General features: G+C 39.9%; 1 protein-coding gene across 1 annotated transcript in view; it reads right to left on the bottom strand.

Annotated features, from left to right (window-relative positions):
• Positions 1-19,374, bottom strand: part of UBE2R2 (ubiquitin conjugating enzyme E2 R2) — an 88,431-nt gene extending 69,057 nt beyond the window's left edge. The window contains exon 1 of the mRNA XM_082467638.1: positions 18,585-19,374. Within this exon, the coding sequence (XP_082323764.1) occupies positions 18,585-18,761 (177 nt within the window). The 5' untranslated portion in view covers positions 18,762-19,374. The remainder of the gene's footprint in view (positions 1-18,584) is intronic.
• Positions 19,375-21,327: the final 1,953 nt, after the last annotated feature.

Genomic DNA, 21,327 nt, shown 5'->3' with positions numbered 1-21,327 from the left:
GACCCAGTGCTTCTACTGCAGGGGGCATGGGTTCGATTCCTGGTCGGGGAACTAAGATCCCACATGCCACAAGGAGCAGCCAAAAAAAAAAAGACTGAATCTATAAAATAGTGTGTAAGAATAGAGCCAGGAATCTTTTATTTCTAAAAGTTTCCAACATGATTCTAAAGCAGTTTAATCACTCATGCAGATGATTAATATCCTCTTAGAACACTGTCCCTAGGTGTCATCCAACATGTATTTGACTATCCCCAGGAACAAAAAATTCACTACCTCCCAAAATACTTTAATTCTAATGAAAAGCACTAAATTTTGGGAATCCTTACTTATGTTGAAATGGATTGATATCTGCCTTCTTTTACTTTTTCTCCTCCTCTAGTTTCTACGTAACTGGTTATTAAACTTAAAAGTTGTTAGTATTCAATACCAATACTACTCAGGCATTGGATATCACTCAGGAAAGAAAATGAAAATCTAAATATCCTTCAGGAACTTGCTTCAATCTAATTTTTGTGAAAATCATATTAAATTTGTAACAAATGTCTTTAGATGTAAACATATTTGAACCATAAAATCTATTCCTAGGAATTTATCCTAAAGATACAACTAAATTGTAATATTTTATGCCAATGCTGGATGTTGTTTGCAATGGACCAAATTTATGTCCCCCAAAACTCATGCTGAAATCCTAACCCCAAATGTGATGATATTAGGAAGAAGGACTTTGGGCAGCAATTAGGTCTTGAGGGTAGAACGCTCGTTAATGGGATCAGCACCCTTAAAACAAGGGAACCCAGAGAGCTCTCTTGCCCTCTTTCTTACCACGTAAGGATACAATAAGTCTACAACCTGGAAGAGAGCCCTCACCAGAACCTGACCATGATGGCAACCTGATCTCAGACTTCAAGCCTTCAGAACTGTGAAAAATAAATTTCTGTTGTTTATAAGCTACTCAGTCTGTGGTACTCTGTTATTTATAACAAAGTCATTTCTGCATCTTTTTTTAAAACAAGGACATTTTCTTTTATTCTTTAAAATTTTTACTGTCTTATTTTTTCAGCCTTACTGAGGTATAATCAACAAATAAAATTATAAGATAATTAAATCTATAATTTTTTTACTTTTTAAATTTACATCTAGCAGTATTCACTTCCTCGGCATACACTTTTATAAGTTTTAGCATGTACATAGATTATTGTAACCACCACCATAAGTAGAATACAAAACAATTCCAATATCCACAAAGAATTCCCTCACGCTATCCCTTTGTAGTCAAACCCTTCCTCCACCCCTAAACCCTGGCAACCACTGATCTGTTGTTCTCTGTGCCTACAGTTTTGTCTTTTCGAGAATATCGTGTTAGCAGACCCATTCAGAATGTAATCTTATGTGACTGCCATAATGCCTTTGATATTTATCCATATTACTAGTATGTCAATACTTGATTCCTTTTTATTGCTGAATAGCATTCCATAATATAGATATACCAGTTTACTTATCCATTCAACCACTGAAGGACATTTGGGTTGTTTCCAGTTTGGGGCAATTATGAATAGTGCTGCTACAAACATTCACATACACATTTTTGTGTAAACAGTAAGTTTATATTGCCCTAAGACAAATTCCTAGAAATGGGCTTGTTGAGACAGATGGTAATTGCATACTCTGTAATAAACTGACAGACTTTTCCAGAGTCTACATTCTCACCAGAAGTATTAGTTTCAGCTAATCCTCATCCTCACCAATACTCAGTACTGTCAGTGCAGTATTTTATTATTTTAGCCATTCTAAAAGATACGTAAATGGCACCTCATTGTGGTTTTAATTTGCATTTCCCTAATGACTAAAGATGAACATCTTTACATGTGCTTATAAGCCATCCAAACGTCTTTACTGAAATATCTGTTCAAATCTTTCACCCATTTTTGAAATTGGGTTGTTGATTTTTTAGGGGTATTTTCCCCCTATGTTGAGTTTTGAAAGCTCTTCATAAATTCTGGATGTTAAGTCCTTTCTAAGATATGTGGTTTGCAAATATATTCTCCCAATTCATGGCGTGTCTTTTCATTCTCTTTAACTGTGTCCTTCACAGGAAAAAGTTTTAAATTCTGATTCTGAAGTCCACCTTCACCAATTTTTTCTTTCACAGATCATGCTTTTGGTACTGTATTTAAGAGCTCTTTGCCAAACCCTAGGTCAAGAAGACTTTTTCCAATGCTTTCTTCTAAAGGTTTTACTGCTTTATGTTTTACATTTAGGTTTATGATCCATTTGAGTTAATTTTTGTATAAAATATATGTTATATAGGTTGAGGCTCACTTTACATGTGGATGCCCAGTTTTCCAACATCATATATTTGAAAAGACTATCCCTTCTCCATTGAAGTATGTTTGCACCTTTGTCAAAAAATCAGTTGACTATATCTTATTTCTGGGCCATCTATTCCGTGCCTTTAGTCAATACACCACACTGTCTTGATTAGTGTAGCTTTACAGTACATCTTAAAATTGGATATTGTGAGTCTTCCAACTTCGTTCTTTTTCGAAATTGTTTTGATTATTCTAGTTCCTTTAACTTCTCGATACATTATTATTTAAAACTAAAGCCATAATAGTCATCTCCTTAGTGGTTTCCTTGCCCTCAAGAAAACTGGCATTTTTACTGTTGCATTTTATCTTGTCAAAACCAGTTCAAAATATGTTCTCTAAATATGATAATATGTAGGCACTCATAACTTTTGACCCAATATATCCAGTACCAGAAACTTATGTGAAAAACACAAATATAGATATAAAAATGTGTTCAACATAGTATTGTTTAGAAAGCAAAATAAATCTGCAGACCCAACAAAAGGGGAAAGGTTAAATAATGACTAGTTGGGAAAATGTTCAAAATATGTTAAGTTTTTTTTAAATGGATACACAGTATCCAACTTTTTAGATGAAATATAGTGTATTTCAGAAGAAATATACTTTAAAGTATTATTTCTGGATAGCATCATTACAAGTGACTTTTTTAAAGATTTTTTAAAATTAATTTATTTCATTTATTTATTTTTGGCTGTGTTGGGTCTTCATTGCTGCGTGTGGGCTTTCTCCAGTTGTGTGTACTCTTCGTTGCGATGCGCGGGCTTCTCATTGCAGTGGCTTCTCCTGTTGTGGAGCACGGGCTCTAGGCACACGGGCTTCAGTAGTTGTGGCTCGCAGGCTCAGTAGTTGTGGTTCACAGGCTCTAAGGTGCAGGCTCAGTAGTTGTGGCGCATGGGCCTACCTGCTCCACGGAATGTGGGACCTTCCCGGACCAGGGCTCAAACCTGTGTCCCCTGCATTGGCAGGCAGATTCTTAACCACTGCACGACCAGGGAAGCCCACAAGTGACTTTTTTTTCATAGTTTCAAGAACTTTAAAAACTTTCTACCATAAACATGTGTTCACTTATAACTGGGTATAAATATTTTGAGTTTTTTTTTAAAATTTAGTTATTTTTTATTTATTTTTGTTTGCACTGGGTCTTTGTTGCTGTGCGTGGGCTTTCTTTGGTTGCGGTGAGCGGGGGCTACTCTTCCTTGTGGTGCGCAGGCTTCTCATTGCGGTGGCTTCTCTTGTTGCAGAGCACGGGCTCTAGGCTCACGCAGGCTCAGTAGTTGTGGCTCGCGGGCTATAGAGCGCAGGCTCGGCAGTTGTGGCGCACAGGCTTAGTTGCTCCGCAGCATGTGGGATCTTCCAGGACCAAAGCTCGAACCCGTGTCTCCTGCATTGGCAGGCGGATTCTTAACCACTGAACCACCAGGGAAGCCCATATTTTGAGTTTAAAAAAAAAAAAAAGTGTTACTGCCACTTACACAGAAAAATAGAGGTACCTCCGTATCAGCTTATACATTATTAGTATCAAGCTTGTTCATTAAGATATGAGTAACCCACATGACAATGTTAAGAGAACTTACTCTAAACCCTACAAATTCTTCTCCTCGGCTGTCACAACAGTTACAACACAACTTTCTCTACACTTGTCTTCATGTTTAACATTGGACAGAATTCTAAGCACAATATTTTAAATTACATCATTAATAAATGACACACAAAGAAAAGATATTTGCAACATGCAATACATCTGACCAATGACTAACTTCCTTTATGCAAGCAGCCTTTATTCTATTAAAAAAAAAAAAACCTAAAGAAAAATGGGCAAAGAACAAGTACAGTTAACTTGCATAAATATTACAAATGGCCAATGACATGAAAGTAAGCTAAATTTCATTCACAATTAAAAGAAACAACTAGGGCTTCCCTGGTGGCACAGTGGTTAAGAATCTACCTGCCAATGCAGGGGACACGGGTTCGAGCCCTGGTCCAGGAAGATCCCACATGCTGCGGAGCAACTAAGCCTGTGCGCCACAACTGCCGAGCCTGCGCTCTAGAGCCCGCGTGCCACAACTACTGAGCCCCATGTGCTTAGAGCCCGTGCTCCGCAACAAGAGGACACTGCAATGAGAAGCCCACAAACTGCAACCAAGAGTAGCCCCCGCTCGACGCAACTAAAGAAAGCTCGTGTGCAGCAACTAAGACCCAACGCAGCCATAAATAAATAAGAAACAAACAAACAACCAGACTTCCCTGGTGGTGCAGTCATTAAGAATCTGCCTGCCAATGCAGGAACATGGGTTCGATCCCTGGTTCAGGAAGATCCCACATGCCATGGAGCAACTAAGCCCGTGCGCCACAACTACTGAGCCTGTGCTCTAGAGCCCGTGAGTCACAACTACTGAGCCCATGCGCCACAACTACTGAAGCCTGCACACCTAGAGCCTGTGCTCCACAACAAGAGAGCCACTGCAACGAGAAGCCCACGCACCGCAACGAAGAGTAGACCCTGCCTGCCGCAACTAAAGAAAGCCCTCGCGCAGCAACGAAGACCCAACACAGCCAAAAATAAACAAATAAATAAAAAAGGAAAGAAAAGAAACAACCATCATAAAGGCTGATTTATCAGGACTGCAAATTTTATACTTTGACAATACCCATATGTTTCCTCACAGAATATATATTAACATTTTTTGAAGGGTAATTTGACTATCTAGTAAAATTAAATACACATACCCTTTAATCCAGCAAATCCACTCACAAAAGTATAGAGGTATGTAAAAGTTTCCTGTTCAGCCTTGCTTATCAGAGTAAAGAGCTGAAAACAATTTTTCATCAATAGGGGAATAAATAAAGTACATCCTTAACAACTAGAATATTGTGCAACAGTTACAAATTATGAGATAACCCATAAATATTAATAATGGAAAGATCTCCAAAATAAACTTTTTTAAGCAAGATGCATGGACTTCCCTGGTGGTGCAGTGGTTAAGAATCCGCCTGCCAATGCAGGGGACATGGGTTCTAGCCCTGATCCGGGAAGACTCCACATGCCGCGTAGCAACTAAGCCCATGCACCACAACTACTGAGCCTGTGCTCTACAGCCCACGAGCCACAACTACTGAGCCTGCGTGCCACAACTACTGAAGCCTGCGCACCTAGAGCCAGTGCTCCGCAATGAGAAGCCCGCGCACCACAACAAAGAGTAGCCTCCGCTTGAAGCAACTAGAGAAAAGCCCGCGCACAGCAACGAAGACCCAATGCAGCCAAAAATAAGTAAATAAATAAATTTGTTTTAAAAAAAGCAAAAAAATAAATAAAAATAAAAAATAAAAAAAGCAAGATGCAGAAAAATACTTATAGTATAACCACATTCATAGTTTTAAAATGCATAGATACGTTTGTAGATACATAGAATGTTTCTGGAGCATTACAATCAAACAGTTAAGTGATTTTCGGGGGAGAGAAAGACTTTCATACTGCTTGAATTGTTTTCCTAGATTAATTTTAAGAAAAATAATAAATGAACACCCTTAATAAATGTTCCTCATTACATCTTTAATGTTAGGAAAAAATATATTCCTATATAACACCTACATGATAGATTAATCCATCATGAACTTAGTATTTTTCCCCACCAAATCTACTAAACTAAATTTAAGTGGCTCCGCTGAGATAAGACTAAGTCCTGCACGAAGATGTTTATGAGTTAAAGCAGAGAAGAAATAATGTGGAAAAAATAGGTAGCTAACCAGATTTCGGGCCAAAACTTATCATAATTACTTTATAACAAATGTCTGATGACCTTCAGGGTTAGAAACATAGTAACTTTACTTTTGGTACTATAATAATATATTTAGTTTGGAATAAAATATAATTATCATCAGTCTAGTTTTAATGTCTTAAAACTGAAGACAGCAGTTCAGCAATTAAATATATTCAGTTGCCAACAAACAATTTTTCTTTTTTAAAGAGAGAGAGAACAAGTGTTGCTGAAGATGTAGAGAAATTAGAACCATCATACTACTGGTGGGAATGTAAAATTGGAAAACAGTCTGGCAGTTCCTCAAATAGTTACACATAGAGTTATCATATGACCCAGTAATTCTATTCCTAGGTAAATACTCAAGAGAAATGAAAACACTTGTACACAAATGTTCGTATCAGCATTATTTATAACTGCCTAAGAGTGGAAAACAACCTAAATGTTCATCAACTGATGAATGGATAAATAAAATGTCCATACAATGGAACATTATTTAACAATGAAAAGGAATGAAGTATTGATACATGCCACAACATATATGAATCTTGAAAACAATATGCTAAGTGAAAGGCCATATATTATATGATTACATTTATATGAAATACAAATCTATATGTTTACAAAATAGGCAAACCTATAGTCCCAGAAAGCAGACAGGTTGCCTAGAGCATGGGGAGAAATGGGGAGTGACTGCTAATGGGTATGGGATTTCTTTTTGGAGTGATGAAAATATTCTAAAATTGTGGTGATGGTTGTACAACTCTGTGAATATACTAAAAGTCACTGAATTGTACATTTAAATGGGCGAATTGTATGTAAATTATATCTCAATAAAGCTGCTATTTTTTTAAAAAGGAAGAAGGGAAATCTATCTATTACAGTCTTAAGAGGCACATCACCAAATGCAATCGTGGACCTTACTGTGGGTTTTGATTCAAACTAACTTAAAAGTATATCTATGAGACAACTGGGGAAATCTGAACACTGACTGGATATTAGATAATATTAAGGAATTGTTTATTTAGTAAGTGTAAGGATAATACAATTACATTTTTTAAAAGATTCCTTATTTTTCAGGGACTCCAATATTTAGGGATGAAAGGATATGATATCTGGGGTTTATTTTAAAACAATCTAATTAGGGAGAGTGGGGATTAACAGGAGAGAATCCAAGAGGTCATTCACAGTGAACTGGGTCTTAAGATACAAGCTGGAGTTCACGGACTAAAGAGGGCACGAGAAACATTGAAAAATGAAAAAGGCATTCCAGACAGGTAACAGCTTAGGCAATGGCACTGTCAAAGACCACCTATGGGGCAAGAACGGAAAATACAGTTGGAAAAGTAAGCAACAACCAGATCATGAAGGGCCGTGTATGTCACACAAAGGAATTTTTATTTAATTTTGTGGAAGATGGACTGATAAGTTGTTTTTGTTTTTGTTTGTGTTTTTTTTTTGGTGGGGACAGGTCAGATTAGAGCTTTAGATAGGTTACTCTGGTGGCATTATAGACTGAAGGGGCACAAAACACTGCTGTCAAAGTCCAAGTGAGTGAAAACTGAGTGGGAATTTACATGGTGAGAGTAGGAATAAAGATTAGGGGCTAAATACCAGAGACATGAGATACTAAAAATAATTGGATATGTGGAAAGAGGAAGCAGAAATCATCTGAACTGATTTCCAGCTTCTAGGCTTGTGTGACTAGGTAGACAATGTCCAATATCCAGGAGAATGAATATAGAAGAGGCTTATGGGAAAGGTAGAGTTCAGTTTAGTGTTTAGTGTAAATAGGACACACTGGTATAAATGTCTACTAGGCAGGCAAAAACTCAAGACAGGTCTAATTAGAGATGGAGACATGTAAGTCTTCAGGATATATCTGGTAGCTGGAACAACAACCCAGGAGAGCTTGTTTGTTACAGTTCATAAGCCACAGAAATTTAACCTATTTTAAAAGTTCCCTCCCTACTCTACCTTGTTAAGAATTAATTATTTCATTCAAGGTGTGTATGTAAACAGAATGATCAAGATGTAGTTAATCTTATATTTAGGAGACTTTATATATATTGGAGAGGGGAGAAAAAATATATATATTTGGCCAAAAGTCACCAAAATTATTCTTTAACAAACTGCATGCATGCAGAGTATTATCAAAGCACAAGTACAGCTATAAAAATATACTTTTCTAATTATTCTGATTCCTTTAATGTATCAAGAACCATTAAAATATTCATAACATTTATTTCAAAATCCTCCACTTTATAAGAAATTCTGCACTTCTGAAATGCACTTCTAGTCTGCTTTTAAAAGATCTAATGTCTTCTGAAAAGTAAGGCTAAAACAAAACTGGGTTTAATTGTTTTATTCATTAGATTTTCCAAAATGAGGTTAAGCAATCTTGATCTTCATGGGACTACAGAAGTCAAGGTTGCTTTATCTAGCAGGTTTTGCTAATGCCTCTCATTATCACTGCTCCAAAATTCTTAACCTCTCCTAAATGTTTTATAATACTTAAATTATAAGAGGAGCCCTTTACAAAGATCCTAATTTGCTATATTATTATATAACCAAGAACTCAATCTTAATTTTTAGCTAAACCTTCAGTCACCAAGAACATTAGATTTAATTGAGGCAACCTGGCAACTATAGAAAAATGTCACTGATGGAAAAACCCAAATAAAATCCAATTTCTTCCAGAAAGGGAAAGCACAACTAGAGGAACTAAGCAATCCAAATATTGAGCCACTAGTCTTACCACTATGTTCTAGACGAGGGACTGAATCACCTAAGATCTACGGAAGAAATTCAGGTATCAGTTATTTCTTGAAGCTGCATGGAGAATTGGGGGGCACGACTGTCGTTCTCAAAGGATGTGACCTCCCTCAAAAGATAACTTATTCTACAATTTACCAATAAAAAAAAATAATAACTTCAGAAAAAAATGGTCATATAAGAAAAGTGGCAACTCATCAATTCAAAACTCAGTAAGTGCTCTCCCCTTAAAACCCTTTCAATATTAGATTCCTTAGATCTTAATCTAAATTCTACAGAATTTCCAGATCTTCAGTAAGCTGTCTCTTTTTTTGTCTAGTAATTTTTTCCTCACTCTTATTTAGAGTAAATGTTGAAATATGATTAACAAAGTCCAAAGAACTCAGAGTAGAAACCCTGAGGACACAGTTACTATACTTTTTTTCTTTTTAAGTTTTATTGAAGTACAGTTGATTCACAATGTTATGTTAATTTCTGCTGTACAGCAAAGGGACTCAGTTATACACATATATATTCTTTTTCATATTCTTTTCCATTATGGTTTATCACAGGATATTGGCTATAGTTCCCTATGTTATCCAGTAGGACCTTGTTGTTGTGTTTTTTTTCTTTTTTTACCTTTAGGGCTGAAGTTTTTCCACAGGGGTTAGCCCTTAATGGCTTAAATATATTACTCCTATCCCTATTTAACCAATGGGAGAAACAGCAGTTATGTGACAAGACCAAGATGAGCCTTCTTAAGTAATAAGGTTTTTTTGTTTGTTTGTTTTAAACCCAACTACCAGAACTCAAATGAGCTTTGCCCCCTTCAGAGCAAACACCTCAGAAGGCTGGCTATACACCCATTCCAACAACGCCAGACTGCCACTGCTCAAAACAATTCCAGACTCCTTTTTTTGAGAACTGCCTTCAGAACCTATTGCACACTTCTTAATGTTCTTATTAGTGGCAAATCTTTACTTCTTCAGTGTGGACTTTTTTTAAAACATCCAAAGGTGATTCAGATTCAACTTGGTAAATGAGGGAAATAATCTGAGTAATAGTATATTTTAGTCAAAAATGAAATGTGAACATGAAGTATTAGACTAATTTTACCTGTGCCTCTACCAACAATTTCAAAAGTAAAGTTTCAAATCATATTTGAAGGATATTCAAAGTTTCAAATCATATTTGAAGGATATTCCTTTGAATAATGAAACTTTTTTGTTTTGCCTTATATATATCAGGTATGGTTTCAAGTAAACTTAAAAATCTGTTTTCTAACCTTTAAATCACTCTGTTTCTATAAAGAATTACTACATATTGTCCAAGTTTTTGTGACTTTGCCAATTCTTAATATTATCTTATAAATGGGGTCATGGTTATTTTCAATGAGGTAGTAAACAGTCAATGTTTACAATCTGAATTACTATGTATGCTACCAAATGAGCCACATAATCCAAATTATTTCAAGGGATTTATCTCTCAAATTAAGCATGAGCTGCCCATGCAGCAAATACAGAAAAGCAGATAACTGTGAAATTTGAAAATCCAAAGACACAACAGATTGAAACTATGGCAATGATCTTAAGATGCTGTAATAACGCATGAATATATGGCTTCCTCTGATGATTAAATTTTTTAACATCTTATTTTAGAATAGTTATAGATTCACAACATATATTTGCAAAGATAGTAAAGAGAGATCTGTACCTTTCACTAAACTTCCCCCAATGGTTGCATCTTACATAATTATAGTCCCATATTAGAACTAGGAATCTGACACTGGTACAATATATGAGTGTAGTTCTGCATCATTTTATGGTCTGTGTAGATCTGTGTAACTGCCAACACAATTAAGTTATAGACCTATTCCATCCACAAAGATCTCCCCCATGCTCCTCCTTCATAATCACATCCACTTCCTTCCCCCCACCCCAACATCTCTAACCCCCTAGCAACCACTGACTTGTTTTTGTTTATACTTTTGACATTTCAAGAATGTTATATAGGGCTTCCCTGGTGGTACAGTGGTTGGGAATCCGCCTGCCGGCGCGGGGGACGCAGGTTCGAGCCCTGGTCCAGGAGGATCCCACATGCCGCGGAGCAACTGAGCCTGTGCACCACAGCTGCTGAGCCTGCGCTCTAGAGCCCACAGCCACAACTACTGCCACAACTACTGAGCCCATGTGCCACAACTACTGAAGCCCGCGTGCCTGGGGCCCGCGCTTGGCAACGGGAGAGGCCACTGCAATGAGACCCGCGCACCACAGCGAGGAGTAGCCCCCGCTCGCCGCAACTGGAGAAGGCCCGCACACAGCAGCGAGGACCCAACACAGCCAAAAATAAATAAATAAAATAAATTTATTAAAAACAAGAATGTTATATAAATGGGACCATACAATATGTAACCTTTTGAGATTGACTTTTTTTTCACTCAGTGTAATGCTCATCCAAATTATTACATGTATCAATAGTTCAAAAAATAAAGATGCTGTTAACAGAGATAAGGAATACCAGGGCTTCCCTGGTGGCGCAGTGGTTGAGAATCTGCCTGCCAATGCAGGGGACACGGGTTCGAGCCCTGGTCCGGGAAGATCCCACATGCTGCAGAGCAACTAGGCCCGTGAGCCACAACTCACGCCTTTCTGAGCCTGCGCGTGTGGAGCTTGTGCTCCGCAACAAGAGAGGCCGCGACAGTGAGAGGCCCGCGCACCGCGATGAAGAGTGGCCCCCGCTCGCCGCAACTACAGAAAGCCCTCACACAGAAAATAAGGCCCAACACAGCCAAAATAAATAAATAAATAAACAGCGTTCCCTTTAAAAAAAAAAAAAAAAAAAGGAATACCAGTTAACAGACTCAACTGAAACAACAACAAAGTAAGTTTTAATCTTACACTGCTCAAGTTTCCTATGGTGCTTAAATGTACTTGGAAAAGTATTAAGACACTATTATCTTAAAAGCATAAATGTCCATCGACAGATGAATGGATAAAGATGTGGCACATATATACAATGGAATAGTGCTCAGCCATAAAAAGAAACGAAATTGAGTTATCTGTAGTGAGGTGGATGGACCTAGAGTCTGTCATACAGAGTGAAGTAAGTCAGAAAGAGAAAAACAAATACCATATGCTAACGCATATATATGAAATCTAAAAAGAAAAAAAAAATGGTACTGATGAACCTAGTTGCAGGGCAGGAATAAAGAGGTAGACATAGAGAATGGACTTGAGAACATGGGGTGGGAGGGCGAAGCTGGGGCGAAGTGAGAGTAGCATCTACATGTATTTACTACGGAATGTAAAATAGTTGGCTGGTGGGAAGCAGCAGCATAGCACAGGGAGATCGGCTCTGGGCTTTGCAATGACCTACAGGGGTGGGATAGGGAGGATGGGAGGGAGACTCAAGAGGGAGGGGATATGGTGACATGTGTATGCATATTGCTGATTGGTTTTGTTGTGCAACAGGAACTAACACGGTATTGTGAAGCAATTATATACTCCAATAAAGATCTATTTTAAAAAAAGCATAAACCAATATTGTATTAAGAAATTTAACTCCCGCTATGATCTCCCACCATCACTTCAGAGGTGTTTTATCATCATTTCTAACCCCAAGATTAGTTTTTTTAGACATATTTCTCAACTCTAGCACCATCCCACTCTCCCCTTAATGAGAAAGTTGCTATTAAAGGAATCAATTTGCCAATAAAAAAAATCCTTCTGCAATATGATTTGTTACTCTCTAATCCAAGTAGTCCAACAACAACAACAAAATCCAATTTTTCCAGTGAATTTAAGAGTTATAAGCTGAAGTCATAACAATCTCTCCCCATAATTTGAAGGGACAATTACCTTGTGACCTTTAAACTTATAAAATTTAAAATAAAAATAGTTCCTTTTCAAATGCTCCTTAAAGTTTCTTTTCCTTTTTTTTCTGGACCGCACGGTGCAGCATATGGGATCTTAGTTACCTGACTAGGGATCGAACCTGTGCCCCCTGCAGTGGAAGCACAGAGTCTTAACCACTGGACCGCCAGGGAAGTCTCATCCATAAATTTTATTTTCTTAAAGCTCCACTTTTACACCTTCAAACAACATCCTGAGAGGTAAAAGCTCTCACCAAGAGAATAACACAGGCTTTAGAGTCAAGCAGTCTGGTAGTCCAGCTTGGTATTACAACTTTCTAAATGAGGACCCCGAGCAAGTTAAACAAACTCTGTTATTGTTTCCATATATATATATATATATATATATATATATATATATATATATGTAATAGCAGCCACACCTCACAGGAGGATTATGTGAGATATTCTATTTAAAGTATGTGGCACATAGTAAGCACTCAATAAATGTTAGCTACTAATATCTATATTACTGTAATAAGGATAGTAGCGTGTATCTGCAATTAGATATGACTTTCAGAGTTTTAGCATGTTTTAAGTGCTCATTCTACTTACCTTGCCAATAGGTTTACAACAGAAATTTAATTTATTGGGTTGTAACAAAAACATTTTTATATTTGTTATTAAAACAAATCAAGTAAAGGTGCTTAAAGTGGATATTCATTTTCTATCTTAAATACATATTCCCAAATCTGAATATTCCAATTCTCATATGGAAGAATATTTATGTAAAATCAAACCTTGGCAATCCAAACTAAAATTATCTCTTCAATTTAGTATCTATCATTCCATTCACTTCAGAATCAATTCGTTTAAAGATACATAAGCATAAACCCTGAATAACAATTTCTCGTTGAATAAAGCTGAAATGAATTAATTCTGTGCTGACAAAACACTTTCAAAGAGGCTCAGCTCAGTCTTATTTGGATATCTATCTAGCTGTACACGAAACAGTCCAAAAGAATTTCAGGAACATAAAAGAATTAAAACTTTTAAATATGACCTTTCAGCAAGTCGGAGTTCTGTAGTCTTAAACCCTGAATCTGTAACTCTTCCTGTTATTTTCCCATAACTAGATTAGCAGAAGTAGGCCAATTTCTTAGATGATCTCCTTTATTTCACCTGTCTCCAACAGACAGATTCTTCTGGAACCTTAGACTAGGACCACTAATACTAAGTTGCAAAGATGGAACAGAACATTTCATCATGACAAACTGTGGTTATGTTGACCAATGCGCTAACTGGCCTTAAAACTTTGATTTTAATTACCATTACAATTCTGTCAGCAACACCTACACCTCACATTTCTGTATTTCAAAGTCTGCACAAAGATTTTTATGAAGATCATTCATAAAAGCTCTAAGGTTATCAATGTCCTAATACTTTTCCTTACTATCTAAAAGGTAGTGACACTTCCTACAGTGCTTTGCCTTTGATGTGTGTTCAATAAATATTGTTTACGAACACAAACCTCTGAAAAAGGGGAATCAATAAGCAGCAAAAAGTACTGAGGACACAAATCCTTGGTTCAAAAAGAAATAATCCTTAGTTTATCAAATTTAAGACACTGATGCTGGCATTAAAAAAATTTTATCAGAAGATTTCAATGGAAGGGTCTCTTACAACTAGGTCACAAGTGTCAGCTGGCTGATGGCAATTCTAAGACTTCATGGACTCATTCCAAATTTGAGAAGTGAAACTAGAAAAATATGCATCTTGGAATCAACTTAATACAGTAAAAGCATACTCTATGAAATGCTGAGGTGTTATATTTGCCAGAGGTGGGGGCTGGGGATAGGGGACTAAAATTGCATTTAGTGCCCCAAACCATTGGACATTAACCACGTTTCCATTTACAATGTTGCTTTAGTTCACCCAGCACTCAAGACAAGTTCAGCTTCCAGAAAAGGTAACAGCTAAAAGCCCTAAGAGGTGTTCTTAAAGCAACTGAGGAAAAACTTAAAACTAAGAAAATTTTAACTGACTGATTCATCATAAAATTGCTTTCTAAAAAAATAGCAATACTTTTATAATGTCAAAGGTGTTTAATTTTGTTTTTAAAGTTGCCAATCCAATCCCTTAAAACAGGGATTCTTTTTTTTTCTTTTTTTTTTAAATATTTATTTATTTATTTGGCTGTGTCGGGTCTTAGTTCCCAGACCCTTGTCCCCTGCATTGGTAGGCAGATTCTTAACCACTGGACCACCAGGGAAGTCCCAAAAGAGAGATTCTTAACAGGTCAGTTAACCATCTGAAAATGCATACAAACTACTTTGTGTGTCCTCATTGTCTTTCGAAGAAAATTTATCAAGTTCTCAAAAGGATCCCTACACCAAAAAGACTAAGAGTTGCTTACAAAAATTGTTTCAACTGTACGTTAAGAACTTTAAAGTCATAAAATAGAATGTGCTATATATAATCTGAAGACCATTGCCAGGCACAGAGGTTAAGTTTGGTAGTTTGGTGGGGTTTTTTTTTGTTTTTTTTTTTTTTGCATGGGGGCGGGTGGCATGCGAAGAATAGATTCATTTACTCTAGAACAAATGAAAATAATGCATGTCCTTTATTTTAAAAAACAACTACTATTGAAGAGTTTCTTTAATATAAAACAAAGTGGTAAGTCTGATGAAGAAGATCCTATTATGGAAAACTTTGAGTATATCACAAATACTTCCTAAATTTTATTAGTTGGGAGTTATCCAAAAAAGAAACACACCTATTTCATTCCCCTACATTACTGAATAAAACCAAAACTACAAAAACTGCAATACTTTAAGCATTCTGCATCACTTAAACTTTAACGTTATTCATACATGAAAGAGTCACTCTCACTTTCTGGTATCTAGACTCATTGCTATTGTGCATTTAGATAAATAATGCAGGAGTTCCAAGGAGGTTCTATACTAAAGCAGCCACACTAAGTTATGATCATTATCAGGACTTACTTGAAAAGACAGTTCTTTTTAAAGGAACGGAGGTGAACGTGTTAAAAGTCATCACTAACTGCTCACTTGATCAACAAGTTATTCTTCCAGTAACATAATAAAATTCCAACTTTCTCCACATTAGCAAAATTAAGTTCAGACGTGTTCTGGGTGTTCTAAGTCATCTCCTACTTTATGTTCTATAATGGTTGACCCCAGAGGAAAAATTCGAAGCAGCAAAGAAATTCACTGGGTGAATAATGAGATCAAGAAATTGGACAAAAAGATAGTGAAGCCAAAGAAGAGTTTATAACATGCAGAAAATCAGACACAAGAAACTACCTTTGCCCATCATATATCTAGATTCCCCCCGCCCAGCCAAGCTAAGAATCATACAGATTCAAGATATTTAAAAAAGAAAAATAGGATGAAAAAACAAATTTGTGAAATACAGGTCTCACAAATCTCTACTACAACAGATGCCACAGTTAAAACAGACTGGAGCCAACTATTTCATGATGAAAAAGATCAGTTAGAAGCCTATTAATATGTAAAAGGTAAAGGAGTTACGTTATGAAAAATTTAAAGAATGACTGGCAGCCCACCGCCTTTGGAAACTATAATGCAAAACAGAGAAGAGTTTAACTTGAAAATATTGATAAATTATATTAAATGTTCAAGGACCACCATTTGATAAGGGAGAACAGTAGTACAGAAAGGTCTGTGCCAACTTTTAACTGCAGCTGTAGTGGAACACACTAAAAGCCTTGTTTCACAAAAGCAGTGAAATAAAAAACAATGGTTTTAAACTTATCACCAGTGTTAACTGCTCATGACCATAAATTTGCCTTTTTCCAACGAAGGACTTTGGTATAAAAAGCCAAAGTCCTTTGCCAAAAGCAGAAGAAACAAAACTAACCAAAATTCTTACCCAAGACTAAAACACTAAACCTGTTTAAAATTTTTCATATTTTTTTTTACATGCCACAATTAAAGGCAAAAAAAAAGATTAAGATATCTAACACAACAAAACTGGAGATCAAACCATTCTTTTTAAATAAGACTGAAATTAAAAAGCAGTTAATTTAAATCAGTGTATGCTACAGGCAATCCTCCTGCCTATTCCAAACTGAGAGGGTTCACCACACTCCCTTCCCAATTACTTAAGCAAAAATATTACAATTTAATAATAATATAACCTATTATTTCCTTCCATGTACAGTTTGTTGTTGTTTTGTTTTTTTAACAAACTGCATAGGAGTAAGATCATTCTAGCTAGTATCCATTTATCTTGACTACTGATTGTCCCAAACAATGATACTTTTTGGAAATTAAACTTCATTTCACTAAAGTTAGCCAGTAGATTTTGCAAGTATCTGCATCTGAGGAGTACAGCGTATGGTGACCACAAAACATGAAGCATACAGTTGGTATACACAATATTCTAAACACTGAATACATATTTTTAACTAGGTATTTAGTGACTATCACAGACATGAATATTAAACATTCCCCTATCAATTCCTGACATTTTCTACAAAATAGACCCAATTTCAAGCCTGAAACTGAGGCTTCTACCTTTAGAGGAGTAGAAACTAAAGTAACTGGGTACTCCTTAAAAATACACGTAACTACATGACTAAGATACTCATTTAAAACTTTTGCCAAGATAGCCCCTCCCTTTGAAACAAACCAAGACTGACTCACAGCCCTATTTTACTTAATTTTGGAAACAAAAAATTAAATTAAATGAATTCCTAAGCACTCTTTTCCTCGCTCTCTGTTCCCCCACCATTTAAAGCATTCGACCTTCAATCTGTGATTTGCCCCTTAAAAAATGGTAAAACAAAAACAGAAACCCCTCAGTATCTCCAAGTTATCTATCTTGGAATAAAGAAACTACTGGATTCAGGAATGATAATAACCACTGTTCTAACATCCTGGAAAACAACAGAAACAATGTCTATGGTCGTTAAGGAGCGGTCCTACTCTGTGAAACCATCCCACCTCAGATGATACTTTTCATCCGTAAGACCACCCCCCATTTGTTAGAGTTAACCATCTGAGCAAAAGGTTTCAATTTTGTGTCCCTAAAGTGGGAAACTCTCTCTCTACATAACATGTCCCGCCCTCTGTGGATATTTCTACATGGGAGGCGGGGGGTGAGGGGAGCGGGGGCAGTAAAGTTGGTAGCAGGGTGAGGACAAAGGGCATTTTGAAACACCACTGAAGTAAATACAAAACGAGGACAGAAAGGGGGCTAAATTACAGTTCCCTCAAGTGGCTAATGGCAAGAAAACGCAGGCACCCTTGTTTAGCACCCCTAGGGTTCCTATTCTCCATTAACGCCCGCTGGAATGCGAAGTTGGAACCACCACTATGCCAGAAGCCCATCAAACCCCCCAAATGTCAGGCCACTAGGCAGCCTCCGGAATGACAGGCCGGTACCCCTCCCCCACTCCCCCCAAAAAAGGTCCAATCCCGTAAGTGCAGGTCACTCTGCCCTCTGGGGTAGTTCCAGCCGGCGCAGAGATGGGAAGACGAGAGGGGAAAGACAGACCACCTCTCTTTCCGTACACCCTCGGCTGGGGAAACAAAACAAAGACCGCCCTCCTCCTCCGGTAGCCACTACCCTAGCCAAAGAGGCTTTCCTATTTCCCGGTGCAGTCTGGCCTCCCGCCCCCGCCCCCATGACAAAGAAAAGGCACTTGGTGAGCGAGCGAGGCCTTCCTGCCTCCACCGATGGGGGGAGGGAGCTGCCGAGGTGAGCAGCCCCCTCCGCTCACCCGCGCTCCCACTCTTGGCCGGGAAAACTACCGAAAGCGGCAGCCTCCGCCCGGGGGAGCCTGGTCTGAGATGGGGTCGGGGGTACCTTAAAGTAGCCGCCTTCGTAGAGGGTGTTAGGGGGTCCGAAGATGGCAACCTCCCAGTTGTAGAGGTCGGATTCATCCACCAGGGTGATCCGGAAGCCCTCCACCGGCTCCTCCTGAAGGGATTTCAGCTCGAGCATCAGGGCCTTCTGCGAACTGGTCATCTGCTGCTGGGCCATCGCGGCGACGGCGGCGCCGGGCCGGGGCCCCAGTTCTCACGCACCGGCCGGGCCGGACCAGGCCCCTCCCCTCCGCTCCGCTCGCCCTCGGCCGGCCCGCACCGGGCCCCTGTCTTCACACACCCGGTGGCCCGGACCAGGCCCCAGACGGCCCGTGGGCCGGCCCGGTTCCTCCTCACACACGACGCGGGCCGGGCCGGGCCCTTCTCCTCACACTCGGGCCGGGTGGGGGGAAGGTGGAGAGAGTTAGAGAAATTCGCTCCGGGTCCCGGGCCTCCCCCCCCCGGAGGGGGCCTCAACTTGGCGGGGGGGGGGGAGAGGAGGTGGAAGCGGAGGAAGGCGGCGGAGGGCCGGCGATGGTGAGCGGACGGGGCCGAGCCGGCCCGGGAGCGCCGCGCTCGCTCGCCCTCTCGTTTCCTCGGGGGCCGCCGGGGCCGAAGGGCGCGCGGGGCCGAAGGGCGGGGGTGGGGGGGGAGAGCGCGGCACGCGGGGGTCTCCTGGCGGCGGCGGCGGCTGCGCGGGGGGAGGGGCGACGGCGGAGGAGGAGGAGAAGAGCAAGAGCGCCTCGCGCCGCGGGAGCGACGGAGCCGAGAAGAAGGAGGGAGGGAGAGTGGGAGGAGGGGCGCACGTCGGGAGGGAGGGCGGCTCTCGGCGGCGGGCGGCCCGACGCGACGCGCGTGCGCGCGCCCCTCCTTCCCCCGCCCTCCTCTCCCTCCTCTCCCTCCTCCTCCTCCTCCTCCTCCCACTTCCCTGCCTCCTCTCCACCGGCCCGCGCAGTGGCGGCGCTTTGTGACGCCGGCGAGTGTCCCCTGCCCTTAAAGGGCCAAGCGGCAGTGGGGGTCGAGGGTGGCCGCAGGGGATGCCCTTGGCCCCAAAATGACGGCTGTGCGGCTTGACGCCGCGGTTCCGAAGGCGCGCCCCGGAAGGGACCTCTGTTCTAGAGCTGTCATCGCCCTGCTCCCCACAACTTGTATCCACCGGCCTCCCGCAGCCATCCTACGAGCCCCAGATCCTCTGCAGGCCTAACCCCCCGCCCCCCGCGCCATGACACACAGTTTATCGTCCCTGCACTCAGTAGGTGCTTGACAAGGATGTGCTGACAATGTGGGTTTTGTCGGTGGAAACAAGCTTCCTGACATCTCTTCTGCAGGTCCAGTCCTCATGCCATTGTGTCCTTGGAGAGCAGTGTGTCACCAACTTAGGGGGTTGGGGGGCAGTTTCCCATCCGAGAAATGGGGAAGGCGGATAGGTCAGTTTCTACTTCCCTTCTTAACTACAAAGAGGAAGTTGTGGGAAATAAGGAGAGAAATAATAATACAGACTGAACCTGAGTTCTTGGCCCTTTTCTGTGTGATTTGGGGCAAATGCTCTGGCTATCCCCCAGTTTACCCATTTGTCAAATGGCGTATTTGGTTGAACTTTGACCCCCTACAGATCTTTTCCGGCTTGAAAGTGCAACTTAGAACTGGGGGACTTTTAAGATAATCCTGGAAGAAGTGAGATGTGGAGGTCTTCAATCCCCATGATTTAAAATACCCCTTTCTCTTTGGAAGGCATGTCCTGTGATAACTCCATGAACATTTCCTAGAAAAGCCAGGATACTGTGAGAGTTCCGTACGCTTAGAATTTGGGGATCAGAAAGATCCTTGGTTCCAACCCCGGCTCCACCATTTACATTATATTACCTCTTTTTCATCAGCTTCTGTAAAAGAGGGTTTATTATGCCTAATATGTAAACAATTGTAAAGATTTAAATGAGATCATCCATGTACAGAGTTTATCACAATGACTGGCATATGGTAAATGATCCACAAATAGGAAATTTTATTTAAAAAAAAATTTAAGGCAAAGTTATATTCTGGATACCACCCCCTCCATTTTTTTTTTTTTTTTTGAAAATTTATTTATTTATTTTTGGCTGTGTTGGGTCTTCATTTCTGTGCGAGGGCTTTCTCTAGTTGCGGCGAGCGGGGGCCACTGTTCATCGCGGTGCGCGGGCCTCTCACTATCGCGGCCTCTCTTGTTGCGGAGCACAGGCTCCAGACGCGCAGGCTCAGTAGTTGTGGCTCACGGGCCTAGTTGCTCCGCGGCATGTGGGATCTTCCCAGACCAGGGCTCGAACCCGTGTCCCCTGCATTGGCAGGCAGATTCTCAACCACTGCGCCACCAGGGAAGCCCCCCTCCATTTTTTAAATAGACTTTTTTTTTAAACAGTTTTAGATTTATAGAAAAATGGAGAAGATAGTACAGATAGTTCCCATATACCTGGTACCCAAGTTCCCCTATTATTAACATCTTACATTAGTGTAGTACATTTATTACAATTAATGAACCAATATTGATATATTATTTTTTTAACAAATTTATTTATTTTTATTTATGTATTTTTGGCTGCATTGGGTCTTCGTTGCTGCACGAGGGCTTCTCCCTAGTTGCAGCAAGCGGGGACTACTCTTCATTGCAGTGCACGGGCTTCTCATTGCAGTGGCTTCTCTTGTTGCAGAGCATGGGCTCTAGGTGCACGGGTTTCAGTAGTTGTGGCACACGGGCTCAGTAGTTGTGGCTA

This window comes from Balaenoptera physalus, assembly GCF_965194825.1.
Source record: "Balaenoptera physalus genome assembly, chromosome: 7".
NCBI lineage: Eukaryota > Metazoa > Chordata > Mammalia > Artiodactyla > Balaenopteridae > Balaenoptera > Balaenoptera physalus.
Note: the sequence above shows the minus strand (reverse complement) of the source record. Positions and strands in the feature narration are given on the sequence as shown.